The sequence below is a fragment of the Gnatocerus cornutus genome, chromosome 6, assembly GCF_029298725.1.
Source record: "Gnatocerus cornutus isolate USDA-ARS CGAHR chromosome 6, icGnaCorn1.1, whole genome shotgun sequence".
NCBI lineage: Eukaryota > Metazoa > Arthropoda > Insecta > Coleoptera > Tenebrionidae > Gnatocerus > Gnatocerus cornutus.
The window spans coordinates 12025384-12048136 of record NC_142238.1 but is presented as its reverse complement, the minus strand read 5'-3'; the positions used below and the strand labels follow the sequence as shown (position 1 = coordinate 12048136).

Below are 22753 nucleotides of genomic sequence, written 5' to 3'. Positions count from 1 at the left end.
TCTTGATAAAATTAGAGTTGATGAAGTAAGTGTAGATGAGCCAAACAATTTCGGAATAAAATACGTTAAAATATAGTAATTGTCTTATCCTGTGGAGCACAGAGTTCAAGGAAAGTCAAATTTTCCTTAAATTAGTCAAAGAAAAGCTCCGTCGGATTGTTGTTTTCAAGAAACCTCGTTTTTTAAAAGTTGTAGTTCTGTTTCTTTTGTTATATAGACTTGTGCTTTCGTCAACTTTGTTGCTCCTACGCTTTAAAAAAAGCCATCTGCAAGAACCTTGAACCATTATTGATTTACTCCAGTGCCTTGCAAACCCCTTGAACGAATGCCAAACCTTCAAACCTGTTGGCTTTGTATCGATTATTTAGGGGTTGTAGGGTAACATCCCCAATCGCCGACAGATGTAGCAGCCAGTACGACTTGAAGATGACGTCAAGCCACGCAAGAACAGCTAGTGCAGCCGGAGCCGGGGGACGAGGATAGACATGATTGTCACTCTCCCCATTCATTATTCTCTTTGCTCAATAAAAGTTTTCTTACATCAAAGTTGAAAACGTAGTAAAAATGCTTTAAATCTATCTCTAATTAGTGGTGAAGTTTGGTGTAACTGGAAAAACGGTAACGATGCGGTGTAGCCGATGAACTTGCAGACAACAGTTGAATATACTACACAAAAATTCGAAAGAATTAAACGGTGCGGAGCTGGAGATGAAAATGTAGTGTTGAGCTTTTATTCTTTGAAGTTGATAAAGAGATAAATGAGAATTCTTGTTGACAAATATAGTGTCGTTGACCTCAAAGAACAATCAATTTGTTGCTATCGGTGGAAATCAATCAATTTTATAAAGACTGCAGGTTCGGTCATGCATCTGTGGCGAAGGTGAGGGCAGAGGGCTCCTGTTCTACAGAGGAATCAACAATTTTTTCAATGTGAGTATCATTGACTTAAGTAGTTATGTTATAAAACTAAGTACGTGACTGAAGATAATATAATTTTAAGTAGTTGTCTTTTATTAATGGAGTTAATTAAGAATATTTGTCATTGCAGTTCTGAAGAATTTGTAGTCACGAAAAAGGTGTAAGATGGAATGAGTAAATTAAAACAAATGACAATAATAAATCAATTATATGTTGTAATAAAATAAGTTTCAAGATAATTAAACTGGAAGAAGTAAAAAGAAGAAAAAAACTAATGTAAATAACAGAACAGAATAAAATGCACGTTGATAATTTTACAACTTTCTGTCTCCTTTACGGTCGGTCTTTATATTTATCCATACAAAAAGAATTAGAAGCTGGAGGACTACATATTTTGTAGATTTTTATTGTGTAATTAAGTATAATATTTATTTTAATTTTTATTATTAGTACCCTTGTAAGTACTTACGCTGTGCAAAAATATGCAGTGTTTGTTTATTTAAAAAAAATATTTTTATTAAATTTTAGAACTACCACTAATTTTTAAAAGGATACCTGCATACATATGAGAAAATGATACTTTTATAATTCATCTTTAAAGAGATGCAAATTTAACTTCATAAACTAAGTTTTTTGGATGTGCTCTAATTTTTTAAGAATAACATTGCAGATGGCAGCGAGCAAAAAAAAACCAACCACTGTTTTATGATTCTGCTGTCAATGACTCTTCTATGAATAAAACAAACTAAACAACCCACACTGTTTAAAACCACCTCCTTCAGCCATTCCATATTGACTAACATTTCTTTGAAGTAATTCCACAATTTTTAGAAACGTTTTAATAAAGCGTTTCGTCGATGTAGATAATGGAGTATTTATGATACCTGTTTCTAAAAATACGCAAATATGGTACATATTCTAATCACTTTATTATTTATACATCCAAACACCTCTTTTCACTGTCGTTTTCACTCAAATAAATCATAGTCCGCTTTCGAAATAGCCAAAATTTCAGACATTTTTCACCGAGATTATATTTTTCTATAACACTTGATATTTCCAAGGACAATGTGAAGGCCTCACGCAACACTCCCGAAAATAGTCACTTGTATGAAGAATTATAACAAGCATTCGTTATCTTTGCATCGAGTTATTTGCTAATTATTTTTTTTTTATTACAAATGTCAGGCTAAAATAATGATATGATCAAGGTCACCTACTGACGTGCTTACGAGCAATGAATCTCCTAAATGCGCCTAATTACATACAAAAATAATATTTAATCAATACGTTAAACCATAATAATTAATATTTCCATTATCGAAGTGCGCAATATTTACAAGCTGATCACGATGTAAATCTGGGACCATTATAAAGATGATTGATTGTACAGTTCATTCTTAATTTGTTAATGGTTTTAGCTTTACAAAAAGAGTAATCGAATATCCGTCTCGCAACCAAAACGGGCAATGAATTAAATATTAATTAATTAACTGTCCAAAGATGTCAGTCTGGAACTTTTTGCTGCTTTTTTGGATAGTAATAAGCACCCATCAAGTGAAATATTTAGTGACTCTCCAAACATCTTTCTATTGATCAAGTTCATTTTTAAATATCCGTTAGCATAATAGATATTACCACGGGACCTTCCGGATATATCGATGTGTCATTTTTAAACTGCAAGAAAAATGTTTGGCCCAAATCCACATGTTTATGTAACTACCTTGCATCATAAGCGTACTGTTCTCAATGAACTCATCTTATTTAGTTTCGATCTGACGGCTGCTTTGCCATGGCGATTTTTTCAAGATGCACCAACATTTCAAGAACTATGACTGTTTCAAAAATTGGAATTTTATCTGCTGTCACTGACATGAATCAAGTTTTGTGTGTGTTTATAATCGCACGGACTATTCGACAGGCTTTCAAAAATTTATAGGTAAACATTCTTTGAGGTTTTGGTTTGATTAAGTGCAATTTTATTTTTATAGGTTTTGGAAGTGAGGATCATAATCAGTATTATTAGTTTTAGTAGGATTAAACATGAAATTAGTGTACCACAATTATTTGGTTAGGACTGGAAATGTATTGTTTTCTTTTATGACGATCTTGTAAAATTTGGCTGTGTGACGCAGGGTTTCCTATTCTTCATTGCGGTTTAACAATTAGGACATTGACTTAAGTGTAATTTAATTAATTAATGTAAATTTATTTTGCTACCTGCGATTATTATTATGAAAAGTGTATATAATGAGGATCAATAAAAATATACTTCTAACTCTAAACTGCAGGAAGTTTCGTATTGCAGCACCCTTGCATTTATTCTGCGACGCGCCAAAACAATTTACTTAATATAGTAGTTACGTTAATTAGTTAAATGTGTAAAATGTTTGATGGTATAAAGAAATTCGCTCTTTAAATCATCGCTTTATCAATTTAACTAAACAACATTTTTCGAAATAGATTCTAAAATGTAGCTATGTAATTTCATTTAAGAATATTCACGCGACACTTCTTAAAATAAACTATGATCATGATTTGAACCGAAATATAAATTGTACGTTCAGGCAGCTACCAAAAACTTCAAGCGACTAAATGTTTAGTCCGCAATTAGTTGGTTTTATTGACGGGAGTTAAGGATTTTCAGTTTTTTTTTTAAACAACGAAAAAGTATGTTAAATAACATTAAATATAAAATATGTTATTTTTTCATGAAATATATGAGGTAAATTTTGGCTTGGATAAAAAAGATACTGCTGACAACCCTCGCATTTTATACAAATAGAAAAAATGATCTTTTTGTAAAAATTTTCAGTAAGTGAAGGTAATTTTCTGTCGTAATGCATCGACTGAAGTTCAGAAGCAATTCCCACGAACTCAATTTTTTAATCAATTTAAATTTTTGAAACTGATCCTTCGGGAAATCTAATAAATAATTCTAGGCTTGTCCTTTTTGAAAATGTTGCGGTTTTGATGTTAATTTATTATTTACTTATCATAATTTACATGGAAGTTGTTTGCGTTATTGGTTTGTAGAAATTACTTAATTATATTTATGTGTTTTATTACTCATGCTATCCCAGTTTTAGATCTCGGGGAATAAATTAACCGGTCAGTTTGATAATGATAACAATGAAATTACTTGTCAATGTGTAAACTACCAATTTTTAATACCCTCGAATTAGATACCTATATCATTAGTGATAAGCAACAGTTTTCTTATTACACAAAAGCAGAAAGAAAAATAAGTCCTACCTGTACCACAGTGAAAATCAATATTCCAAACTTGAACTGCATCTTAAATTTCCGAAATAAAATTTTCCCTTTTGTTTTATAAGAACTTTATACTTTTAAGCTTTTAATATCTCAAGGTAAATGCACCTCCGCGTGTGGCGCAAAATCTTGCCAAGCTCGTGCTTACCTACAATTTCTTTATTTCTTCCGAATTTAGATTAGCTTTCACTGTTTTTTCATCAATTTTTTGAAGCAGCTCTCGCTATTTTAACTCATCTGATTAAGACAATAAAAATCTGACGAGATGTTGTTTTCCTTATTCGTTCATTGTCATTTCGCAATAATTAATTAAGGTTCGCAAAATTAAAATTAATGAAAATAATTATTTGTCCCTTTTGACGTTGATTAATACCAAGGCTCCTTATAATTTGCAGTCATTTACACCACAACAACGTTTGGATTTCGAATGGTAGTAATTTTCAAACTTTTAAGAAACCAAAAACTGGAACTTCTTTACAAATTTTCCGTATTAAGAAAATTTTCTTTGCATGAATGAAACGCTTGCACTCTAGAAATTCTGTATCATAAATGCTATGAATGAAACGTAAACACTTATTGTTGAGCTTCCTTTGAGTTTGTCTAATTTTAGAGGATTGTAAGATGTCAGCAATAATCTTTGTTACGCTTTTCAGGGAAAACTCATTTCTGCTGCAAAAATAAAAAAAGAAGCCATTTTTTTAAGTTCCTTAATTCGTTTAACCTGAAAACACTTCTTCGTCCTGTTATTACATTCAGCTCAGCTAAAAAAAAATTAAAGTGATGATACTCTTGCTTCATCGGTTGTGGTTGCAAAGTGATGAAGAGCCGTCTCAACAATTTTTCAATTCTTGCCAATGGCTATTTTTGTCTGTGGCCATCAACGAAACATTCTAGAATTTTTGCTTTTGGTTTCAAACTTACGACTTTGAGATTACTTTAGACGGAGGTAATGTTTCATCACGTGCTCTTTCCAGGGTAGCTTGACACCACATGATTTGTACTTAGGGTTAAAAACAAAAGATAAGACCCAAGGGAAGTCACCTTTAAAACCAAAAGCCACGAATGTGAAAACACTGTTTCTGAACTACCTCAAGATATATGGTTCCCATACCACCTGCTTAAATCACGTGAAATATACGCATAAGAATAGTTATTTACACACTTTGGAGAACAATGGAATAGTTACCACACTTCATTAATCTGTTGAGGATGTTCTTAAGTGCTTCACTGAAATTTGTGTACTTTTTTAAAGAAAAAGTGAATGGTGAAAAATAATCTGGGACTGTTATTGACTCAACGAGAAAATCGATGAATGCTTCTCTATCTTAGGACCGTGACTAACTTTTCTTGTAACAAAAATCGGTTCATCAACTTAAATGAATTCGCCAAAAATGAAAGTGTGCTGAATTGATTTATTTACTTCATTAAAGTTGTCACGAAGATCTTACGCTCCATGTTATCATCTCTTTTATCGAACTTATAAAGCTCGTTTGTCATACTGTGCATCGAACGTTCAGATAGTATTTAGCAGGGTCGGCGCGAGGAGTGCTGGCACATACCGAACTTTCCTGCTGCTTTCCTGCCGAGTCAGTCGTTCGCGTGGTTGCTGTGCAGGAGGTTACACACCTGGCAGCAGTGACAGTTGTCTCACTATGGATCATATCTCTTTGTTACGGTAATGAATAAAACCATGATTGACCCTCTTTGTTCGTCATAGTCTAACAACCAGTGATTTGTTCTTCATTGTGCAGTGTTGTCATAATATGACGTTTATGTCCAAGTTCCAAAACGGCAAAGTTTCTGTTCCAATCCCCCAACTGGGAGCTTGTACAGTTAAACCAGCATGGTATGTTAAAATGTAGGTATCAAACTTTTGTCTCTTTGTTTGCCAAACCCACTCTTGATTTTGTCACCTCTCTATCATACAACTGTTCGAAATACCAGGGGCTACAAGAACGTTAACAAGAAGTGGGAGCGATGAGAGGCGGTCATTCTAAATTGCTACTGCCGCAAACAGGAATTTAGCCTGATCTCGTTGTAACATTTTGCACAAACTTCCGAACAATAAGTGGCTATTTCGAAAGGATGCACCTTTTGGTGAAAAGTCCTTCACCTAACATTGGCTTTCATCTTCGCCGTTCTACTTTTTACGACGGTTAACGACCGATCCAACTGTTCAACCGGTTGGTTACCTGCAAAATTGAACAGAGCGGTTTTAGGTGTTGTTCACCTGCATTGTGTGGACCATGAAAATTCACAAACTGTGAAACGAATTTGGATGAATTCCAGAAATCTGACTCAAACCACAAAACAAAAATCGGATTTTTTTCTTGGTTGGAAAGATCTATTTTTTGAAAAAAATGTTCCAAAATTACAAAATCTCTTTGTTGGCAAACCAGTTCGGAAATCGTCATTTGGAACCCACGCAAAAATACTTTCTTAGAACTAAATGCACCTAACCATCTCTAATTAGAGAGAAAAGTGCCAATATTTTCCGCAAAACGTTCAATAATTTGTTTATATTGCAAATAAACCACCGCAGATAATCCTGCGGTTTGTCGATAGCCCGAATTATTCGTGTTAGTTTTATTTTATCTTTCTTTTATCTGTTTTGAAACGCCGTGTTTGTTGAAATGTTTCATCGACGTTAAGCGAAGTGGGCTTTTGTGTTGTAAATTCAACACCATACAATTCAGATACACTTAGTTTCAGGTTTCTTTGTTTATATTTGTGTAATACAGAAGTGTTTTAAATTATCACAAAGCGAGCTACTTTTAAATTGTCGTTGGATCGTTTTCAAGACTGTTTAACATCCATCAAGACACGTGTAATCGCATCGACTGAGAAACGACAGCAATGAGAATGTAATAAACAACGAATACTATTCACCCCCTGAGAATGATGAGATCACCCTTTTGTCTAGTCTTTGCATTAATTTCGATGAATGAAAGTTTAATGGCTTTATAATAAGGTTTTCATTCTTTGTTGGATGGAATTAATGTCACATGTGGCTGAAAGTGTATCTTTACAATGTCGTAGAATACAGAAGTTCAACGAACTTATTTCAAACGAGGAACTTTCGTCTGAAATGTTTTGTTGGATGTAATAAATTATTATGGATTTGATTAATTTTAATAGAGTCTTTTATATTCACAACGTGTCTTTCAAAGGACGCTAATTTCATTTAAATTGAGTTATAAAAAACACAATGCCTAAAGGCTGATTTATCCAGAAAATACAGGTGAAGCGATTTTAACAAAATTTTCAGGTTCAAGATCCAACATTCCGAAAAAGTTTATATTTATTTGCTGTTTGAAGGTTTTCTTCTATTTACGTGCGGTATGTTAATTTTATAGAGCGATAATGCTCAAGCTAAGGAAAAGTATCTCGCGTTTCCGCGAGAATTCCCTCTCATGTCGTACTAATTAAACTATAATGAACCAGTAAATGAGAAAATGCTTGTGCCAACTATTTGTTCAATTTGCCAATATCAATAAAATCACTTTATTTACAGCAACGGTATTTCTAGTAACGGCTAGATTAACACATTAGTCTTTAATTCTAACTTCATAGACTTGGTAGAAAGCTAAGAATATTTCTATGGTAAAAGTCGCTCAGCCTGTCTTGCAGCTTTCTCGAGATTAACATAGTTGGAATTATATTTTTGGTAAATTTATTCCCACAGAGATTTACGGCTGTCACTCAGAAAAAACGAAAGCCTTTAAGTTTTTATAATAAAAGAGTTACAGTTGTGGGTGTCTAATTAAATTTATTTCACTTCAGTTTATTTGGAATCCAGTGAAAGCGGCTCAAATCTTCTGGATAACATCAGCTGCCAGTTATTTTGATAATAATAGTGAAAACATCTGTTTAACCCAAATCTGGTACATGAAAAAGCTAAAATTAAATGTCAGTTACTTGAGTAAAGACATTCCCTAATATTGTCTGCATTTTTTATGATATCCAAGCAAAATTAGAGTAATCTACAATCGATAAAATCAGTGACCTCAATACAGTAAGTTCTAATAATGGAATCTTTCACTTTGTAAGAAAATTGTATTAACAATACTACTTTGTTAGATTTATTAACCAACATTGGACAAAAACTTGTAGCTACACGAATAATTAAGCACGTAACGGTCTTAAGGTCATGTCACACGATTAATAAAATAATTGGGTTCGTCTGAGCACTTTTACATTACCGACAGCTTTGCAACAAAGGATTATAATTTATGGTATTGAATTACTTTTGCAATAATTAGCTTAGTCGAAGTTCTCGCTTAATAATTGGCTTTATAAAAGTTGGATTCTAACAAGATTTATTCTCCGAACGTGTATTACCTGACCTTGCAAAAGACAAAAGTGCAGAAATGCAAAAGTTTTCAATTCTTTTTAATTCTTAACATTGACAACACATTTTTACTGTGTTTTCAACTCGTAACAAGCGGAATTATCTTCTTCAAGTTTTTATGTAAAATTTTATGTAACCACGCACTTTATCAACTAGTAAATGCAATTACACAAATCGTGTTCGTGCATAATGGGTGACTAATATGCTGCTTTATTCTTCAATCTATGCGATGATCGACAGCTGTGTAATCAAAGAAGATAAAATTCTACAATTACTTGAAAGATTTCGTAGATTTATGAGTCAGAATTTGTGTCTACTTCAAAGGTCAGATTGTTATTTACTTGGAATAATGACGAGGGAATCAACGGAACGAAAGTGTTTAGGAGTTGCCGGACATCTTTAAGTACCATTTGTACTTTCTATAATTTTAATTATAATTGGAACAGTTATCGAACTCCGTGAAAAGAAATTTTATTACTAGTCTAGAGAACGGAATGAATTATCTCTGCGTTGAAATTTTCTTCTGACAAAATAAACAGTTGTGGAAATTATAAAAAATGTACGAACGCAGTTAGTATGCGCCTTATAGAGTATAATTAATAATTACAATGTTAATTCTTCAAATCAGGAACCTCATGTGGAAATTTTGCTATTTTGTTTTTTATCTCACACTATCAATCTAAAAAACCTGAATTTTAACATTTCACCGCGTTAATGTGGCAAGTACAAGTTTTTTGATTTAATTAGTTATATAAAGTTAAATAAACAATCCAATTATTGTGTTATTAGAATTTTTTGTATTAAAAGCGCTAGAAATTCGCGTATCATGTTAATAAACAATTTTTGCCGATTGTTATTCATGAAAACAGTCGCATTACATCACTCAAAAAAAAGGAATTCCGTGCAAGAAAAGAGTAACGAAAAAGCAATTTTTCCAAAAATTAGAACTAGGAAGAATTGTGTAATATTTTATTTATAAATTTAAAGATTTGTTTATGTTATTATATCATTCGTAAATCGATAGAAGTAACTGCCAGGCTGAAAATGTTGCGTTACTTAGTAAGCTAATGAGAATGTTTTCTATTTTATGGTTAAACAATAAAATTAAAAGTTGTGATAAAATGGTATACTTAGGTATCTAATCAATTAATCATTTAAATTTCGTCTTGACGTGCGCACCGGCAGGAATGTATTGTTTCACGAAATGTATGTTAGATTACGCCAAGTTTACGTAATAGAAAACGAATTCTTAATATTATCTACATAACTCCTTAGTTTTATGTAAAAAGGAATCATTTAAAATTAGTTGGTTTTATTACGCCATGACCTGAAACAAGAAATGTGTCCCAGTGCGACGAATATTAATGAACGCCATAAAATCAAAGAAAGTAGGTGCAGCCTGTCTGAATACTCTTTGAAATGAAGATTTGCATTAATAATCAGCGAAGAGAAGTTCAAACAAACTTAAAAGTTTAAAATCTATTTTATGAGAAAAGAGGCTTCTGGTACTTTCGCTGAAACCTTTAACTTGATTTTCGTGTCGACGCTTAATCATATTTATGTCCATTCTTTTAACTAGTAATTCAATTATTAGTAATTAGTACCTAGATAAAGAACAGTTTCTCATTGATTTGTCCGCCGCCAAAATTTTTCCATCCTCCAACATAAATCCGAATTTCGGATAATTTACACTTCCACAAACTAATACTCTTATCAGTTTAAAAAGATGTGCAATAATATTTATTTAACAATGTTTTAGACATGTTAAATACACATTCCGTGCCGCTGCGACGATGTACAAGTGTTTTTTTTTTCTCAAAGAATTCTCCGTTGTTTCAGGCCTAACGAAGAGACCTACACCGCTAAAACACTGGAGGGTAGCAAATTAAAGTGCCCGGCTCCAATATCCCGTCTCAGGGTGGAGAAGATTGAAGGTGGCCTCATGGTGGCCGGGGTTGTGGTGGCCGCAAATTGTCAGATAATTTTACCTATTTTTGGTTTTTTATTCCTGTTGGTTGGCTGTGTTCTTACTGGTAAGTATTTCTTTTAGATTTAACTCGCCACTTTCTCACGAATTTTGTGTTGCTTTCTCTTGTAGAGTTATTTTTAACGTGGTGGGCCATCACAAGTATCTGCAAGGACTTGTTTTGTGCTTTCTTGCCATTTTGATAACACTTTCGCGATGTTTTATAATGTTAAATTGTTTTGTAATCAGCCCTCACTGTATTTCCGCGTGATTTACAGGTGCGTGACGACTTCCTCTGATTAACATTAAAATTTCTTTAATTACTATTATACAAAGAAACTGACAGCTTTGCAGATACTTTGAAAACAAAAGGAAAATTTTGCGTTGGAATAATACAAGAAAATGTAATCTTTTTGATAAGTTTTGTTAGTCAAGGCTGCAAAATATTAATCTCGTGCGATATAAACAATTTCCGTTTGTAACAAAATACAACAATAATGTGTGATTTTCGGACAAGGAGTAATTTGGTCGCTTTGTTTCAGCTGCGTCTTATCGAGGTCCAAGTGAAGACGAAGAACCAGAACATTATGCAGAAAGAATTGCGTTTACGGGTAATTCTCGGATATTAGGACCAACTTGTATTGTGGTTGGTGTTCTTATGTTAGTGGCTGGTTTTGTTTTGTGTGTTTTAACGAGGCGAGCACGAAGAAGAGAACAGACTATTGGATTTCACTGCCCCTTACACGGTGATTTTTACCCCCTTAGTCCGATAACTAGCTCAAGAACAATAGGTAAATACCATTTAACCTTATCACGCTAAAACAGTTCAATGTTCTTTGAATAGGATTAAAATAAGTACGCTTCTTCTGAGATTCTATAGCTGTTATCTGTTTGTACAATTAAATATTAACACAGACATTGGGTCAGTTTTTGAAGCACTTTGTACTGTTTATCTAATAAAATGACATTGAGAGTCAACACTGCGACCTCAATAATTTAGTATCATCTCATTACATAAATTGAAACTTCCACATTTCACATTCGCGTTTTCCCGGTCTAATAATTTAGAAAGAATGCAGTACCATTTCAGTAACTCCACAACTAAATAGAATTGTGTTGGTCAAACAAATAAAAAAATAGGCAAATCGATAACTTATTAATCACTTACTTTATCAAATGAAGGTTTTTATAGTCATTTATCAAGTAATGTCTCTAATAAACTGCATAATTAGAACAGGTGGGGTGATAATAATGCGATCATTTTTCTGCAGTTATAGTTGCACCACCAGGTACCGGAGATTAATAGCTTCGTAGTCACGAAAATCGCAACACTCTAATAACTACCCGATTCACAAGACAAACTTCACCTTATATTGTAATTTATTTTGGTTGCGTTGAAATGACTACATGCAACAATGTGAATAGCTATTTAACATGCTAAGCTTAAATTTTTTTGGTTTCCGCTTTACAAAATTATCCTTTGCGGAACCATTTTCTAAATACGAACGAAACCAACATTCTAGAAGCTTCACGGGTAAACACCGACAAATTACTTGTCTCCACTGCCAAAATATCTATAAAATTCTGGCTAACAACTCATTTAGCCTACATATCTGTATATTTAGCTGATTCATTTTTCACGTATCTTCATAAGTCTATATATTTTTTAGCTGCTATAGAGAAAGGCGGCAGCACCTGCATGATATGCTGGCCCCGAAAGAGAGGACCAGGTGCTATAGCAGTGGGGCCCCCACAGTGCCCTCACAGTCAAGTTTCAAGCACGAGGAGTTCTTTAGCTAGTTCGCCCCACAGCCAGTGCCCCACGCCGTTACCTTTTCTTGTCAATTCAGGATCTGTAGGGTAAGTGCGATAATTTTGTCTCTTCAAGAACATGTTTATGTATAAAATGTTTGTTTATTGACTATTTGGTGGAGTTTATCCAAACCGCAATAATTATGGAATTTCAAATAAACAATAGAGCGTGCTGAGTTACGTTGCAAAAAGTAGCGTTTGGTTGTAACGGTTTCTGGTTAATCACGCTGTCGCACGTGTCATCCTGAAGAACAAAGAAGTATAGTTTTTGTGTTAACAGAAGAATACTGGTGTTAGTCACTAGTACTACCTTTATGGGTAATTACAAGTCACTAGTCTTTATGCTCTGCTGTAAAATTACAGTTACACCGGAAACAACGTGTTAAAGGACTTATCGTTGTTGATTTCAGTTGCAACTAATTTAGATTCAATTACAAGGAAAACCTCCACGTTTTATTATGTTTTTACCACCCGCTTTCAATAGAATTTTTATTTTTAACCTCGCTCGTTAACTTTATGTAACACGTTTGGTTGTTTTCCCAGTTTGGAAAATTGCCTTTTACGTCACTGACATTGTGTTAGCTTTTATCCATTTTTGATGTTATTGAAAATTTAATGTACGTTTACTCGTGTCGAAATCTTGGAACGGAGACGAGGAAATCGAAGAAGCAGATTATGAATAACTTCCAGGAAATAGACTAAAAAGTTGAAACAAGATTAAGATTGCTGAAAAACTCAGATTGTTGCTCACTAATTTAATTATAATTAACTGTCCTTCACGAAATAATTATAATGTATTATAATTTCTGTCTAGACCAGGCAGAAAAACGTGGCAAAAATAGTCGTGGAGAAACGGTAGTCAAGTTTTAAGATTCAGTGCTAATCGGACTAAAATGTAATACATAATTACTTATTAATAACTTTTAATTTTGGGGGTTTTATTTGAACGACGTGATTATCCATTGTAAAATTTATAGTAAACGCATTTTATTACCAGACTCGTAATATTTTACCATTGTTTCGTACAGAGTAGATTAATAGAACGTTTATTTTTTGAAGTCTAAATATTTTATCCATAATGCGTCAGTGGAAAAATGGATTGAACTGCTGAAAGAACACTTAATAATTATACCTAAATTTGCTATTTTCAGTAAATAAGCTTTGAAAGGACGCTGAGGAACCAACCAAGAGAGTTTTGTAGTCTTTACAACTGTTAAAGTAGCGTAACAAGGCTATTTTGATAATTAAAATCAGTGTAATTATTTCGTATCATTACTTAAGCTATGTGGGACATATTAAGCAGGCCAACACCTAAAAAGAGTTTAAAAATCACCAATAGTTCAATCAAAGCTTTGCATGTCCACGTTTATTGATTTCTAATTGAGTAATCAAAGGTAATCTTGCATCCAACAGTACAAATTGGCTGTCGTTAAAACAAAAGTAAAGAAAGCGAAACCCACTTGTCTTATATCTTAAATAACGGAACTCTTTATTGATTATCACTTTACAATACCCCAAACACGTCAACTTACTAAAAATACTCCAAATTTCTATTAAATGTCTTGACCGTTCGCCCACAGTTTTAAAAATAACTCCCCCGTATTATTCGAGTAGTGTTCCTCCCCAAGTAATAAACAATTACTTTAAGTACGTCATATCGGTGACGAATTTGACTAAAAACGAACTTCTGCGTCATTACCATCATTTCTCCAGACACGTGTCGTTTTGTTTTTTTTTTGTTATACGACAGGAAGCCTTACTTGATTGGCTTAACTGCATGTCGTCTTCATTCTTATCTTGCATTTAACTATTGTATAGAAATGCTTTGTTGCGAATAGATTTTCGCACATGTGAGGTGAAGAAACCGCAATAAAATGCAGTTGCATCCTGTGAAGTTGAGCTCAGATATTCGGGCTATTTATGCAAGAAGCAGGTACAAATGTTGAGACAAGTTTATTTATAAAACAAAAATGCGAATGTCGCCAGTGTCGTCCGCGGAATCTTTGCCAAATTCTGGCACAAAGTCGAAGCTAAAATTGTTGAGTTATTGTTATAATTTCTTTAGGAGGTTTATTATTACAGACATAGACAAGGTCTAGGTTAATAATTCAACGTACGAAGAAAATTGTACAAAAAAAGAAACGTTCTTGTATTATTCACGATTCTATTCCGCCACAATTCTCCCACTCGTAATAATCTGAAAAGACAATTGATATTATGGGTAAGAAAGTGGCGTTTCTAAGCGACGAGATATAGGTGAAGACGTAGTAAATTGCGCAATGTTTCAAGGATGTCACAGACTTATTGATAACTTGATTTTAATAATTCATTTTAATTGCAGCGGCCTAGTCCCAGTCACAGCCCAGCTGTCGCCAGATCAACCCTTTGGTTCGATCCGATCGTTGGCGGCGAGCCGAGAAGTGGCTAGTTTTCCCCTATCTCGAACACCTACGCCGCCTCCATCCGCCTTTGAGAGGTAGGTAGTGCCCCAGACACATTAAAATTCTGACAAAAAAAAAATAGAATTCAATACGAAATATGAACCGAAACTCTCCACCTAGTTAGGTTTTCAAATCAGGCTCTTTTAAAACAAACTCACGAAGGGTCCTTCAATATATTTAGCATCTAAAGTGATCCAAACTTTACTCCCACGCTCTCGTGTGAAATTCAATACAAACTGATGTGATGAGGGTGTTCTTTAATTTAGGAATTGTTAAGTAACAAAATGGAGATATTTTTAAACTAGAGATGATTAAAAATGAGTTGAGTAGTTTTAGTGGGAATATTAAAAATATTTCATTTGAATCACAAAAAAAATAGGTGTAGGTTGAAGTGAATCTCCATGTATTCAAATTAATTATTTTAATATCTATTTTAGTATCGATAACTGCAAACGACGCATTCAATAGCTGAACATATTGCTTTGGTTCTGGTTTTGCCATTATCTGACAAAGCTTTAATTTATTTCAGAAACATCATTTATGCATTTTCAGCAGTTTAATTAAAGCTGATTATGTTATCTAGTTGTTATTGCTGTGTCACTTTTCTCATCGTTGAAAACTTGAGCTTTTGCCCAAGCCATTTAGGCCCTGAGATATTTTTAAGTTCAAATCTTTGTGAAGGTCACAGCAGGTAATTACTTTTATTTATTTTAGATATTTTTCATATCTTGTTAACAGTTGTTTCAGTTTCTACCTGAAGGCTTAAATCTTGAATAAAGAGAGCGGGGTTATAAGCCTAAAAATACATACTCATTATTTTAATTTTAAAATGTACTCAAGGAAGCACGTGTACAAGAATATCATCCAACCTAATTTTTTGCAGATTGGGAAGTCCAAATCTAGTCCAGGTTCCAGACGAGGAGAAACTTGTGGATTCAAGTTTCGACAGAGTGCACAGGAGCGGTCCCAGGAAATCGGTGTCAATCGTTTTACCCTCTGAAGACAAAGGGTGACTCAGCTAATTAGAATTTCTTCAAACTTATTACTTAGACATTCGTGGAACCAAAACCAGTTTAGTGGTATTCACTAAATTTTCTTACATTAAGAGCAAACATGCATTAAAAGACTATAGACAAAGACATCGTCACCCAATTTTTTATCAAGTTTTGTTGTTATTAGTTAGTACATGTATACCCAGCATGTTCTGTACCTCGTCGTCATGGATGGCAGTGTGTAGACTGAGATGATGATTTTAATACACTTGTCAATGTAATCTTTTTATTTATTTGTAATAGATGGCTGCTGAACGAAATTTGCTTTTGCTGTAGCTTCCTTGTAGAACTAGAAAACTTGAAGTAATCCCCAGTCCCGTATTCTTTTTGACTAGTAGAAAAGGTGTATACTTATAACAAGAAGTAACTACTTTAGCAGATAGATTACTTTTTTTTATTATAAAGGCATGTCCGATCTTCACCGAGGACAATAACAAAGGGATTGTGGAAGAAACGAGCAAGTTTTTGTTTGATGTATGTGTAAATAGATATTTTATCTTACATGTTACGAGCAATATAAAATCGATTGATTTTGGCCTGCATGCATTGACAATGTGTAAAAGTATACTGTGATTCAGAAAACTGCTACGTTACGTATTTTTACGTAGAAATATGTTACATGAAATATGATCAACATTTTATTGGAGATGCTATCTCATTTTTCATGTGCATTTACAGTAGAAACTCGTTTTGTGTAGTAATTATGCAGATATAATGATTTAAGATAACTAAAGTGTTTGTCCAAGTCAAATATGCTGTTTAACGATTTTTATTTATTGTATTATTGTAAACGCTTTTACAATGTTCTGAATCACGTCAGACATGATTATGTCAGTGATATTATGTAATTTATTTCCCACTTTATGTACAAAGTAAAAAATGATATAATTGCTTTACAACAGAAAGAAATGTTTATTTCTTTTAACCCGAGAGATTTATGAGGATTTGGCAGATTGAAAGACTGATTTGTTTGAACGAAACGTTTTATTTTTTTATTAGGTGCTTAACATATCAATAATTAAAAGAAATAAATATTTCTTTTGTGATAATTGTAAGAAAATCGTACTTATAGTTTTACTGTGTATTCATACAATTTTAATTCCGCAATGAGATGATTATTTTTTTCACATACCAAATTCAGTTATCCGTCCCTGAGTGCCAAAATTAATTCTCTATTTTTAAATTTTTCTTGATTGATACTTTACTATCCGTTAATTGAAAGTTTTATGTTGATCAACAGGCTCATTCATCTCATTGCTGTCTCAGTTTGTAAATAACGTGGTATGATTGGATTTATTAATCTCTTTATTTGAAAATTTGCGAATTACTTTTCCAGATCTTGATGTTAATAAAAGTTGTACGTATTTTGTAGGACGATTTTAAAGTGATATGTATTGTATATTAGATTATATATGTCGAGGCTGATTACACTTTAAGTTAGTTTTAGGATACAATGTTTTTACTCTATCTAGGTATATTATACAGATTCATTGTTAACAAAAGTAATGGCTCTATTTCCCTTGCTCATTCTTTGAAAGTAAGTTATAAAACAAGTGATTAAAGCTAATAACTGATCTTATTCTATACATAAATTTAATGTATTGATCAATAATAGATTAAATGTAGATTATTTTGTTTTATTTTCCCGGCGCCAACCTTCATTTTCTGTTATTTCTAAACCCGCGTCGTCACTGATTACCAAAACTATTTCCAAGTCATTTGGGACGAGTTGGATTCTTGACAAAAATATTGTCTAATTTTATTCCAAAGAAAAAATTCTTATTTTCTCAATTTCTATAGGGATTGCAATTTTGTTTTCTTATCCGAATGTTAATACGCATATTTCAAAGATTCCTCTGTACACAGTTCAAGTTTATTTACTTTTTGATGGTTTGATAAAATATCCTGGTTTACACAAACAAATTCTCAAATCTGTCGATTGATAACTATTTTTCAGACGAAATTTGAGCAAACATTAAGGCTCGAAGTTTATTGCTCTTTCGTGGTGTGAACCTTCATGACAAGCTTTTTTATTTTATTTATTTATTTATTTCAACTAAACTTTAAGTCGATTCTTTGACAAAATGCGTCTTCAATTTTATAACAATTTCACAAATAAACATTCTATGTACAGAATAGTAAAAAAAACGCCCATGAGTGGAAGTACCATGTCTTTTTCAGTTAAACCATCTCAGAAATCAAACCAAAATTTATCTTAACCTATACAATATGAATTTTTTTCAAAGAAAAAACTTGATAATGCTGCTCAGCCCTTTCTAATAAAATTTTACATCCGGCAGTCTCCGTAACTAAGCAACTAATACTAGTGCTTTACGTTGCAACATTTAAAATTTTTTTACAAAGCCAAGAAATGGTACTTTTAAAAGTTAAAGAAACTTAATTTAAAGCACTTTTTGTCTTTTTTTAGATATAGAATATCATTAACTGTAAAAAATATGATGTTTAACAATAAAATTGTTTGTAATGATCTGTAACCCAATTCCGCCAAAATTCAAATGAACCGCCAAACTCGAGAACCGCGAACTTTAAAATAAATAAAATGGCCGAAAATCGTGATCGTCTGAAACGGCTAGGACCTACGTTGTGTTGTGAAGGCGGATGTCCATTAGATACAAAGCAGTGCATCGTTTTTTTGGGAAGAGCGTACCAATACAAAGAAATAAAAATACACCAGACCAAATGTGGTTTAACTTGTTTTATTCAGACTTTAAAAGTTTGAATGGTTTTGATTTAAATTTTACAGCTAATTGTTCAATAATTACAAGCATTTGAACAGACGAACTGATCATGTTACAAAATTCTTAATAATCTTTAATGTCAAAAGAAGTCACTTTACAAAGAAACGTTTCGGTACAAAAATGCAATAAACAAATTAACGGAAAGTGAATTACATCAAAAGAACTACAAAAATCTCCCATTCGCTCTGTTGTGAGTGTGATCAAACTACAAAAATTATTTAAACAAAATAACAATGAAAAACAACACACAATTTACCAAGTAAACATATACAAACAATAAACATTAATAAAAGATAATTATTTTCAAAGGCGACACACAGAAACAGGACGAGATTATGTTTTCGGAAGACCCGAAGACAATCTTTCCTATTCCGCAAGCATAGTACAGGCGGTGTCTTATCGAGAGTACTAACAAATTATGGCCAGATTAAGAGTAACCAACATCTCACCCGCGGAAGACCCGCTAGTTAGGTGAACCCTGACTACCCCGCGAGTCCCACGTAACAAGCTTCCAGCACTGGAGGGTTTTCGAAAGTCAAAATCAAAGTTTAATTTTGAATTGATCACACTCTGAAAAATCTACTAATATTAACGCGAGAGCAGCTAAGAAAACAAGGGACATACATAAAATATATAAACATATAAATTTTCGGTTTCAGTTTCAATAAAATACAATGGAAGAGAAAGTCGTGGACTTTAGGAAAAATGTACTCCTTTTTGCTCGCGAATGACACAGAGCGATTCAAAAAGACATTCCCAGTTAATTTGATGTATTTCACAATTTCTTTGAAATCCTATTCTATTTTTAATCCTTCGAACTCAACAGTATAAATTCCTTGAACTGAATCGAGTAAAATTCAAGTTCCCAAAACTATCGGGTTTCCACGAATCTAAACTGCTTCTGCACGTGTCTTATCGGACGGCGGGCGAACACTGGTTGAATCCAGACGCTTACGTCATCGGAAAAACGCGTTACTTTAGAATTGTACAGAAAATAGCTACTTTACATGATTCCGGAGTGACTTCCTTCTTAAAACAATAAATGACAAAAATTATTACATACCAAAAGGTGACAACACACAAGCGCCTCGACAAGAAGCCCTAAAAGAGTCACTACACTCCCGTCAAAGTCAATGGGTTTTAAAAAAAAAAGAAAATAATTTACAAGATTTTGACAAACTACCAATGAACAAAACACAAAATGAAAAATTAAAACAAAATAGGAATTAAAATTAACACTTGGAAAAATTTGGCGAAAAGCACTCGATAACACAGCACCTTCGTAGTTCCGAAGTCGGACCAAGAATCTTAGATCTTAGATGAAGGAGTAAAGAATGATTGCCTCCGGCGTCGCCCGCCTCCTCCGCTGTGGCGGCGGTGAACTACCAAGTCCACCAACTTCTTAACGCAAAAATCCCTGCGGTCGTTGTGGCGCGAAAAGTTTGAAATTTGAATTTGAAGTGGGACACTACATGTTATAAAAAGTTTATCCAAATAGTGTTTAATCGTTTATAAAAGAAACCTATCTTAGTTAAAAAAGTACAAATTTCGTTTCGGTTTTCAATTTTTGGCTTAAGAAAGAATGGGCCCGTTCAGCGTTTTTTTTTTATTTCATAATTTGAAAGTACTTTGCGTAAATAACCGATTCCCAAAAAATTAAATTTTTTCAGCAATTCTTTCACCCTTAAAAAAAATCCCAAAAGTGTAGATTTGGGAAACGGGGCGTGGCTAGCCGTGACGTCACACCACGGTACTCGGCGCACTCCATACTATGTCAGATTTGAGACATTTCAGCATTACTGATTCCAAATTACTGTTGTTTTAAATATCCGAGAGCCTAGCGTATTTTACATTAAAATGTGAATTTAAAAAATGCCATACAAAAGATATGTAGTTTCCCAATGTAACTAGAAACACATCGGTAATAGCACCTGCTACACAATTTATCAGTCTTCTTCAAAATGAAAAAACAAGAATAACTTGTTAACGAGTTATGCGGCAAAGTGATTTTGTTTCAAATAAAGGCAGTAGACTATTGTCACATTTTTTTAATACAGTCAGAAGAAGATATTGAAAATTATATGTTCTTAAAAACGAAAAGTGGTAAAATCATAATGAAACCCGACGTTTTACCACATAATATTTGACTGTCAAAAATGCAGATATACAACACTATTGAAAAAACTTTAGTCATTCTTAACGGCACAGGTGAAGTCGTAAATAAGTACATACAATACATAATACTCCTATCATTTTTGTTTCAAACTTGCCCAAATATCTGTGATAGTGCATTACAAAAATAGCACTTTTTTTTCGGCAATATAATTTTCTTGTAGCTCGAAAATATCGGGCATCCAATATTTTTAGCACCGTTTTGGATGGTTTCATACCGGTATTTGATCAGACGAGCTTGTATAAAAAGTGATAACTGATATATAATGTCATTATCAGCACGCTGCCGAATTTATGAAAGTTGAGGAAATGGACTTGCAGGCTCCAAACTTTGCTCCTTTGATACTGTTTTTCCCATAATCTTCATTCTAAATTCGACGATTTGTACACAGTATTATTTAGAACAGGAATTGATTAGTCCAAAAACGAAGGAAACCGGAGCTTCTTTGTAGGTCAAAAAAAGTACGACGATCATGAAAGAATGAGGATTTATGGTGAAATAAGTAAAAATATTTTATAAATCAAAGTATACATGTATTGGATACTAAATGGCATATATCAAAAATAGATGTTGGTAAATAATTTTAAAAACAAATGTCTGAGTGACAAAATTGAGAGACAGATTTACAGTTTCTCAATTTTAGACATAGAAAATCCAAAAATCATTATTTATTATACCGCAATTTTATAACTCATAAAGTGTTAAATACATAGAACATCCTATCAAAAATGTCACTTTCGGAAAAAGAGATTTTTCCGCTCCGCCGCCGCCTTACTGTGCGTATATCCCTAAAATATGAATACATACTCTCACTCGATTAGTTTTGTAGGCTTATTTTAGTACCCAAAATTTCAAATTCCGATCGCTTGTTGTTTTTGAGAAAATCACGTTGAACCATTCCGTATACAGATTAACTATTTTTTAATGTTTTTTTGAAAATTTTTAATAACAAATTAATAAGAAACTTCAAAAATTGTATTTGTATTTTTATTTATTTTTGTTCTTATACTTCAAGATAATTTTTTTTTTGCATAATTAAATAAAGCAAGTTAAAAAACATTAACTCTAAAAATTTCAACCAATTATCTTAAGCCGTTTAGGTGCTATGATTTTAGTTCACCCAGAACCATGCGAATTGCCCACTGCCCGCGCTGAATTAACCGTGGTGTGACGTCACACGACATATTCAGAACTTTCAAAATTCCCAGCCGTATAACTTCGGACCTAATTGATGAATGGTTTTCAAAATTTCAGGAGGTCTTTAGATCACCTTTTGCTATCGAAACATACCGTTTTTTCTATTAATTTAAAATATGCTAAACGGGCCCATTAGCTGCAACATGATAGATAGCATGGGCGTCTTTTTTTCATCACCCTATATTTTAATTTCTCTAATTTTCAAGTCTCACATTTTACAACTTTAAATATTATGTAAAAAATAAAGATTACAATGAATAAACCGACAATATGTATTATATCACTTAAAATGAAAAGTGCTTAAAATTCCGCTTACTCAAAATTGCAATTAATACCTCGAAAATAAAATTGCAATGTCTTTTTTGATCTGAGATGATACGCCTCTGCTGCTATGACAAAATAATGACAGGAAAGGTATGATTACAAAACGTAAATTAAATGAATGTAGTAAACACAACTCAACGTTATTTCAATTTTACATCTGAACATATTAAGAGAAACCTCCGATAAACGTAATAAAAAACTACCGTTAAATTTTGGCAATTAAGGAAAAAAAACAGAAATTCAAAAAAATTCCAAGAATTGAATAAGCGGTCAATATAAACATTTTTACTTTTATTTTGAAGTTTTTAATATAAAAATAATAATTTTCAATGATTTTCAAGTGTTTTTCGTTAAAATATAATATTTTTCAAAAGAAAATTGCCTATTTTGGATGTTTGTAGCTGTTATGTTGGCTGCGTTTTCCACTAACCTTCACACTCATCCTCGTGCTATGAAGTCGGCAAAGTTCGTCGGTGTTCCGAAGAGA

General features: G+C 32.9%; 1 protein-coding gene and 1 long non-coding RNA gene across 5 annotated transcripts; both read left to right on the top strand.

The window, feature by feature from the left end:
* The first annotated feature begins 420 nt into the window (after nucleotides 1-420).
* On the top strand, nucleotides 421-17440 carry LOC148172992 (uncharacterized). 4 transcript variants are annotated; one of them, XM_088039522.1, is made up of 6 exons: nucleotides 421-930; nucleotides 10382-10575; nucleotides 11051-11299; nucleotides 12179-12368; nucleotides 14662-14796; nucleotides 15645-17440. In XM_088039522.1, coding segments are annotated over exons 1-6 (900 nt in total). In that variant the 5' UTR covers nucleotides 421-928; the 3' UTR covers nucleotides 15775-17440. The 4 variants fall into 4 exon arrangements, with proteins under 4 accessions (XP_087895648.1, XP_087895646.1, XP_087895649.1 ...); XM_088039520.1 differs by lacking the exon at nucleotides 421-930 and adding an exon at nucleotides 5695-6037; XM_088039523.1 differs by lacking the exon at nucleotides 421-930 and adding an exon at nucleotides 5696-5866.
* LOC148172993 (uncharacterized) lies at nucleotides 2250-3203 on the top strand. The gene is made up of 3 exons (XR_015770287.1): nucleotides 2250-2633; nucleotides 2687-2857; nucleotides 2910-3203. It is a non-coding gene; the product is annotated as an uncharacterized LOC148172993 (long non-coding RNA).
* Nucleotides 17441-22753: the final 5313 nt, after the last annotated feature.